At 56.3% G+C, this 8322-nt stretch overlaps 1 protein-coding gene across 1 annotated transcript; it reads left to right on the top strand.

Moving 5' to 3' along the window:
• Window positions 1-3722: 3722 nt before the first annotated feature.
• Window positions 3723-4760, top strand: TM2D2 (TM2 domain containing 2). Its single transcript, XM_054396687.1, has 4 exons — window positions 3723-3925; window positions 4004-4091; window positions 4202-4317; window positions 4491-4760. Exons 1-4 carry the CDS (start codon window positions 3723-3725, stop codon window positions 4702-4704), a joined length of 621 nt encoding a protein of 206 aa, XP_054252662.1. The 3' UTR covers window positions 4705-4760.
• The last annotated feature ends 3562 nt before the right edge of the window (window positions 4761-8322 follow it).

The raw sequence follows: 8322 nt of genomic DNA, 5'->3' as shown, positions 1-8322 counted from the left end.
CTGGTGCCACCCTTGCTGTGCCAGGGGCTGGGAGGAATCAAGTGTTAACGTTGCCCGTGGCAGGGGCTTGGAGCTAAATGTTCTTTTAAGGTCCCTTCCAACCCGTTTATGATTCCATGATTCCCTGTGCTTTTTGAGAGAAAAACAAATTACATCCCGAGAGCGAGTCCCAGAGAAAGCACCAAAGGCTGGAGTCAGCTGGTGTCAGCACAGACCTCAGACCATCCCTCTTTGGGCCTTTCCTGACCAATTTGAAGCACATGGGAACACTACTGCACCTCGGCACTCCGCCTTGCCACGCCAACAGGACACTGGTGAGTAAGAGCAAAACCCTCCAGAACGACCCACTGCCACGGGCTGAGCCCTCCATGGGTTCCTCTGACCTGACTCTGGCCCTTCAGCACCCATTAAACACCCTCCCTGGTACTTCCACGGAGCAGAGCACCTTCCTCTGGGAGAGGAACAAACAGGCTGTGACACATCGGTCACATTACGGAGCAGGCGATGAGACATCCTCGTGCTGCTGGTGATAAGCAGCCTACAAGAGCCCAGACAAACAAAATCCCAAGTTTACAAGAGTCCTAGAGATTGCTTTCTATTAAAATTAGGCTGTTGGCATTCTTTCGAAGGCTCGAAACAGCAGCAATGCTCTTAAATAGACATAAGAGGCAGAAACAGGAAACAGCTCCAAGAAATGAACCTACCAAGGGATTATAAAAAAGAAATGTACACAAATAGAAACCAAATCTGTGTGCTGGCCACCCCCTCTCCACAGGGCATTGGGAACCAAGCCAGGCAATACAGCAGCCTTGCTGCTGAGCCAAAAAGATGCAAACCCAACTACTGACACCAAAGGCAAAGCAGCATCCAGCATGGCAACAGAGCTTACGAGATAGGTGCTGAAGAGGACCTCACTGGGTGCCTGGGGAAGGGAGGGCAATTTGGTGTTCTTCAAGCAAAAGCAATCCCACAGCCTTTGACAGAGAAGGGTCTTGGTGGTCTCTTGCTGGCGGCTCATGGTGGCCTCGTTTCCTAAGCAACAGTGAGAGGACAGTGTGAGGCCAGAGACACAACAACCAGCAAAGTGGAACCTTTGCATCTGCCCTGCAGTGATAGGAACAGCCTGGGCAAAGGGGGTTTGGTCACTGCCAGTCCCCTCTGGAGGCTTTACAAGGCTTTTAGACTGGCATTTAGACTTTTAGTCTGGTTTCCAAAGGGGGCACAACACAAGCAGTGGCACAGTCTAGCGTACCAGGGTGTAAATCTTGTACACGGGGTACCTGTGAAGCTCACGGAGGCTTTGTGAGGTGGAGGACAGTGGTTTAGTGCTGGACAGTGACCCACACTGCACTGGAGCTGACAGCGAGGGCACGGGGAGAGGAGACAGAATGAATCCCCCAAAAAACATCTCCTCTCTGCCATTATTTTCACAGCTCTTTATAACAAAGCTGCAGAATCAGCAAGAAAAGTTTCTCAGAAAGCCTCGTGCTGGGGCTGGCTGTTGCTCTCCATTTCCTTGTGAGTGCAGGAGAGGTCCCTCTGCCAGACTGAGCAGTGCAAGGACTCCAACAAGCAACAGTAGTTAGAAACAGCAGAGTCAGAGCTGTCACGTTCTCCCTGCTGGCTCCACATCCTCTCCACATACCACATGTGTGGTGTTTGCTTATAAGCCCTGTAAATAAGACAGGCTAAGGATCTGGGATGCAGTCAGGACTTCACTGACATCACCAGCAGCAGTCCAGCTGGCTCAGGAAGTCAACTCGTTACTGCTGCAGCAGTTAATGCTGGCTGATGGGCACCCAGGGACACTGCTAATGGCCCTTTCCCAAACACATTCTTATCCAATTACAGGTTTTGCCCAGCTTGCAGCTGGAGCCAGTGAATGCCACCTACCTGCCTCAGACTGTGCTTGGCATTTCCAATCTAATGACCTCAGGACACTGCAGGAGGGAAATAGCTGAGGTAGAAGAAAATAAGACAGAAGAAAACTGTTGGAAACAGGCAGCAGTGTGCCCAGATGCAGAGGGCTGATAGCAGGATTCCAGCCTCCAGCCCTCTACCCTCATGCAGCTGAGTGCTCAGTCAGTCACTGAGTCCTACCCAGCAAGGGAGCAGAGGCAGAGCTCAACAGCTCTCAGAGAACAACAGAGAAGAGCCAAAGCTAAGCCACAGGGATCCCTGTTACTGCTTTGTAGCAGGGGCAGGGCAGTTACAGTAAAAAAATTCTATTGCTTGACTTCCCAGGCAGGACAAGTTTCTCCTCTAGGCAGAGACTTGATCTAGGCAACTCCTGAACTCCCTTCCCTGTTAATAGGAAGTTTGCTCAAGGGGTCAAGTCCTATTTATTTCAAAATACTCCCTGAGTGATATTTCAAAGACCCTCAAGGGACCAGAGATGGCTTCACCCCTCCTGGCACTCATCCTCCCTCCAGATTGTGACCTGCTGCTGCCTTGGCTGGTATTTCCTTGCTGCTGCCTCTCACATCCAACAGCATCCCCAGCTCCTCTGGATATAATCTTTACCCCAGCAATAAATGTGACAAAGTCTGGAATATCAGGCCCTAAAGCACATGTTCATTTACACCCATTTCAAAGATGCTTTACACTGCCAGAATGGTGTAAACCCTGAGTAAAACAGACACTCAATGTAATCTTTGCCTTCCTCAGTGCCTCAGACGAAATCCCATCACCCAGCCCACACACTGTGCAAGCTTTGATCTCTTTCTGAAGCTACTTGGAGGCCTCTTAATCATTACTGAAGGCTTTAACGAGGCAGCTGGTCACACATCCACCAAACCAATTCCTGTTGAGGCCAGAGGAAATCCAACCACAACACAGCTCTCCAGCCTGACCACCAGTGACCAGGCCGAAGTCCCAGGTCCCTTGGGAAGGTGGTGTCAGTGGTACCACCCTCCACCAGGCACAGGGAGACTTTCAGTCCAACCCCAAGGGTGCTGCTTGCCCTAACCCTTGCTCCAACGGGCAGGACCGGCTCCCTGTGCCTGCCGCAGCTCTGCCGGCTGCAGGGCTGCTGCCTCGGTGCAGAGCCGACACTCGGAGAGAGCCGGAGAAGAATGGAGCTGGAGTCTGTGGAGCCCCGGCCACCCGGAAAGCCTCTCCCTGCCGCTGCCTCAGCCGGGGCAGGTGAGCTCTCTGCTCGTTACCACGCACCGCACTACCACACGGGAGTGGAGCCCGCAGCAAACCGAGACGACGCTCCTGGGGAACATGGAGTGCTTCCACCTACACGGAGGAGTCCCCGAGCACCGGAACGGTCACCACCAGACACCCAAAGGTGGCCAGAGGTGGGCGGGGAGCTGGACGGCTCCCACCAGGCTCTAGCAACTCACGCCAAGCGGAGCGGCGCGCCCCAAGCGACGCCAGTGCGGGAGACCAGCAGAGGAGCGCAGCTACCCCTCGCAACCGGACAAGAACTGAGCAGCGGCGGCGGCCACCCGCCGGTGAAACGCGCCCAGCACCGGTGGCCCTCCCCTCGTCCTCGCCCATTGGCTGACAGGCATCCCAGGCAGCAAATCATTTCCTTGACTGGCTCACACTTCCGCCTCATCTCCTGGCACTGCCTCCCGCAGCGTCTTGTGCCTTGGCTGATTGGTTGCGAGAGGCTGTTCCCCGCCCCCCGCAAGGAAACGGTGGGCGCCCATTGGTTGGCGGCAGCGCAGCGGCCGGGGCGGGCGCGGCGTCTCCTAGCAGCGGCCGCCGCCATGGCGCCGCGGCGCGGCGGGCCGGTGGGGTATGCTTTGCTGTGCGGCCAGGCCGTGCTGCTGCTGGGCAACTTGCTGCTGCTGCATGGCGCTTCCCGAGACCTCCCCAACAACGGCACCGAGCCCGAAGGACTCTCGCAGGGCTCTCCCGCCGCCTGGGCCTACACCGACCCGCAGGCGCCTCTCGTCCTCTGCACCTACCTGTGAGCACCGGTCCCAGGGAGCAGGGAGGCGGAGCGGCCGCCTCGCCCTTCCCTCACCACTCCCCTCCTTCCCCGCAGCCCTGATGAGTTCGTGGAGTGCGAGGAACCAGTGGACCACGGTGGGAACGCCACGGCACAGCAGGAGCTGGGCCACGGCTGCGTGAAGGTGAGGGGCGGGCGGGTGGGAAGGAACGGCTCGACCGGGCCGGGCTGAGCCTCGCTTGCCGGTGGCCTCCGGGCCCAGCCTGCGGCTGAGCCCGCCCGCGCTGCCCGCAGTTCGGCGGACAAGCCTACGGAGAGGTGGATCACACCCGGGTGCAGTGCCGAGCGCTGGACGGCATCGAGTGCGCCGAGCCGCGGAGCTTCCTGCGGGGCAGCCGGCCTTGCGTCAAGTAGGACGCGTTCTCCGGGAGCGGGAGGGCCCCTCTCCCCCTTCACCCGGCCCCTGCACTGCTCCCGGCCCCCGCCGGAGGGAGCCCCGCTGCAAGGAACGGGGCGAGGCCGGCGGGGAAGGCGGGGGCGGCCCCCTCCCCGCAGCCCCGCCTGACCGGCGCTCCCATTGCAGGTACACTGGACACTATTTTATAACCACTCTGCTCTACTCGTTTTTCCTGGGGTGCTTTGGCGTGGATCGGTTCTGCCTGGGCCACACCGGGACGGCCGTGGGGAAGTTGCTGACCCTGGGGGGCCTGGGGATCTGGTGGTTCGTGGACCTGATTCTTCTCATCACCGGGGGGTTGATGCCCAGCGACGGCAGCAACTGGTGCACCGTGTACTGACCCCCACGGAGGCCCTGCGGGACTGGAGAAGGCCTCCAGCACCGGACAGACTCTGCCCAGCACAGCCTGGGACTTACACAGCTGCAACTGAAGGTGCAGAACCATTATCCCTCTTAATTCAGCTGTACAAACCTTGGACACTAAATTGTTCACAATCTATTTTGCTTATTTAAAATAATCTGGATTCTTCCCTCCACACCCCAAGAGGTGGCAGCTGAAGAAATCAGACCTTGCAAAGAAGGTGGTCAAAGTCTGAGGGAGCTGACTCCACCTCCTCTGGGAGTTAGCACCCTGGGGTGCAGCCAGTGCTGTGAGGGTTTGTGCTGAGAGGCTTTGCAAAGCTTTAAGGTCAAGGAACCCAACACAACATTGGAGAGACTCTAGCAAAGGGCTGGGCTCTAACTCTGCATTGTCTGTTTAAAACTCTGCACTGGCTGCTGAGGAAGCTGGGGTAGAGCTTGGAGAAATCCTTTGGAGACCATCACTGTCTCCTCTGGCAGGTGGGGAAAGCCACAGTGCAGCAAATAAAGTTACTCTTTAGGCCTCTCAGAGCAGCACTGGTGTCTGTTGGTGTCACTCTTCCTGCCCTGCTCATGTTGCACAAACAACAAGTGCAGGACACTCAACCACTCCCCAGCACATAGGTTACTTTAAAGGGACTCTCCTCCTATCCCCTGCCTGCATCACACCTCAGGGTGTTTTCCAAACACCTCCATTGTGGTGTCCTGGCAGCAGGTTTCACTGACCAGTAGGAAAAGGGAGGAGATGCTCCCCCTCTACTCAGCTCTGGGGAAGACCCCACTTGGGAGTATTGCATCCAGCTCTGGGGCCCTTGTCAAAAATCCCTCCCCAGCCCTCCTGGAGCCCCCTTAATGTTCTGGAAGGCTGCTCTAAGGTGTCCCCAGAGCCTTCTCTAGGCTGAAGAGCCCCAACTCTCCCAGCCTGTCTCCATAAGGGAGGTTCTCCAGCCCTCTGATCATCTTTGAGGGCTCCTCTGGACCCTCTCCAACAGTTCCAGGTCCTTGTGTTGGGTGCTCCAGAGCTGGACACAGTGAGAAATGAGTGGGAGCTTCAAGCCACCTGACATCTGAAAGAGGAAGCCCCAGCAGATGCAGCCTGAAATCTTACTGAGCTGAATAAAAATGGGAAAAGGAAGCTGCAGAGTCAGAGCCAGACACAAAGTCCCTGCATGCAAAACACTGCTCATGTCTGACAGAGACCACAGCAAAGGTCCTCTCTGCTCTCACATGGGGCTGCAGGACCCTCCAGCCCTTCACATTTCAAACATTTCTTAAATTTCTGCCTCTTAACTTCCACTTCTGCCTCCACTGGAGCTGCAGCAGGCTTCAGCTGAGCTGGGAATTCTGCCTATTCCAGTTTGGGTTTGTGGTTTATTGCAACATCTCTCTGGGGACCTGGGTTTGTATCCCATTTAGGTCACGAGGAATCTGCATTTGGCAGCTTCCAACAGGGCTCAGGGCAGCAGGGTGGGGGGAGGCTTCATCATGGAACTACCACATTCTTCAGACCAGGGGAACAACAAGGCTGAAAAGCCCACAGGGGTGGGGAAATGATGCAGTGAGCAAGAAAGAGAGAGCAAAAAAATAAATCCTAACCCTGTGTGCAAAAGCCTCTCCTCAGTAACTGCTCCCCCCAGCCTCAGCCCAGCAGCTGCCAGCTAGCAGCAGGACCTCAAATTCCTTCCATGTATGAAGCTGTCATGGAGTGTGCTGAGGAACACCAGGGTGTTGCTCCCACAGCTTTCCCTCTGCCTGTGGATCCAGGAAGGCAAACAGAGCAGTGATGCCCCTGGCACCACCACAGGCTCAGGGTGCTCCAGGTGTCCTCTCCCCAGATGCTCAGCAGAAGCCACTCCTCACTGGGAAGTGTGACCCTAACAAAATATTCCACCAAGAGTGGTCCTGGGACACTCTCACCCATGGCAGGGCTGGAGAGGAGCAGTGGCTGGAGCTGGCTGAACAGCAGCAGCAGTAAAATTCAGCCTGCAGCCCAGGCTGGGAGCACACAGCCTCTGGAGATGGACAGCTTCTGCCTGCATGTTCCTCACCAAACACACCCTGGGAGCAAGGGCTGCTTCCTGCCAGCTTAGCCTCTGCCTCCTCTCTGCTAGCAGTGACAGACAAGATCCAAAACTTCCTTAGCCCTTCACCTTCCCCTCTGTGCTTCTCCCCACTGAGGCTGGCTGGGAGGACCATGGGGCACATGGGGGCTGCAGGGGTCTCCAAGAGGCTCCAGCTCTAAGTGTGGCACAAGAGACAGCAGGCAAGACTTCAGCAGCTCCCTGCAGCAGCCCTCAAGCTCCCCCAGCTCCCTTGGGCACTGCTGTGCCCTGTGCCCCCACCCCAGTGGGGATGCTGTTTAGTCCCACCAGCAATCATTGCCCAAAACAGAGCCTGGGGAAGCCACTGGGATTTCCTTCTTTATTTAAAACCACAGGGAACAAAGAGGTTCCATCTCCTGCAGGCAGCACACAGGCAGGGGTGGCAGGTGGGAAACCGACACCAGAGCATCGCTGCCCCTAAGAGCACTTGAGAGCCACAGGCATGGCTGAAACTGCTTGGGACTTGCCACAGCAAGGAGCAAACCCATCCCCTCACACCACCCTCTCCACAGCAGGCACCCCAAACCCACACACATCCCTAGGGAAGCTGGAACACTGACAGCACAGCTTCCTGCTCCCCAGGGAGCAGCTGTGGGGATGCAGGAGAGCTGGGAGGCAAAGGCAGGGAGGAGGGAGGATCAGTTCCCTATAAAAATCACCCCAAAGCTCCATCAGGGTCTGGCTGCATCTGCCTGGGCCTTGGGGAGGGGAGAAAAATTCCTCCCCTCAGCACCTCCAGCACCACAAGAGGGGTCTGGAGGCCAGCCCAGCTCTGCACACTTGTCTCAGCCTCACGTTCAGCCCTGGCGCTGTCCTGGGGATGCAGGAGGGTGGGAATGAGAACAGGAATGTTGCAATCCAGCTGGAGCCACTGCTGGTTTCTCCTCCTGGATAATTAACCCTAATTGTGCAACAGAGCTTCTGCTTTACCATCCCAGGCCTGAGGAAACTTTGCAATCATCAAGCAACAAAGCCTTTGGTCCTCCCCTGGTTCTGAAGCCTTGCACAGAGCAACCACAGCCCCTCTGCATTTGATGTGCTGCAGAAAAGAGGTCAGAGCACTGTCACCAGGTGCTGTGGGTGATGGACAGGCTCAGCCAAACTGCTAACACATCTCTGAGACCCTGGTAGGAGCTAGGCAGCCACTCAGCCTAAAACCCAAACCTGACCCTTTCAAACACTAGTGCAAAGAAAGCAAAAAGGAGAAGAAAAAGGGAACTGCTGCTCTAGGCTTCTACAATTAAATAACAAATATGAACATTTGCCCTGTACCACCTGCACCAACTCCTGCTCATTTCCTTCAGTGTTCTCCACACAGCCCCCTCTGAGCCACTTACCCCCAAATTTGGAGTTCACCCTTCCTGGGCTGCACTGAGGCTGGAGGAGCAGCTCCTCAGACCCAGGGAGGTGCAGTTTTGATCTTGTTAAGGTCAATCAATGCTCAGACCTCGACTGAGCCACACTGGATCCTGAGCTGAGCTGGAGCACAGCTGTCA

Source organism: Indicator indicator, chromosome 38 (genome assembly GCF_027791375.1).
Source record: "Indicator indicator isolate 239-I01 chromosome 38, UM_Iind_1.1, whole genome shotgun sequence".
NCBI classification, from domain to species: Eukaryota; Metazoa; Chordata; class Aves; order Piciformes; family Indicatoridae; genus Indicator; species Indicator indicator.
The sequence above is the reverse complement of the archived record's forward strand: the minus strand, read 5'-3'. Positions and strand labels throughout refer to the sequence as shown.

Coding starts and splice junctions, on each gene's coding strand:
- TM2D2 (XM_054396687.1), top strand. CDS start 3,723: ATGGCGCCGCGGCGCGGCGGGCCGGTGGGGTATGCTTTGCTGTGCGGC. Junction 3,926..4,003: donor CTCGTCCTCTGCACCTACCT/GTGAGCACCGGT, acceptor CCTTCCCCGCAG/CCCTGATGAGTTCGTGGAGT. Junction 4,318..4,490: donor GGCAGCCGGCCTTGCGTCAA/GTAGGACGCGTT, acceptor CTCCCATTGCAG/GTACACTGGACACTATTTTA.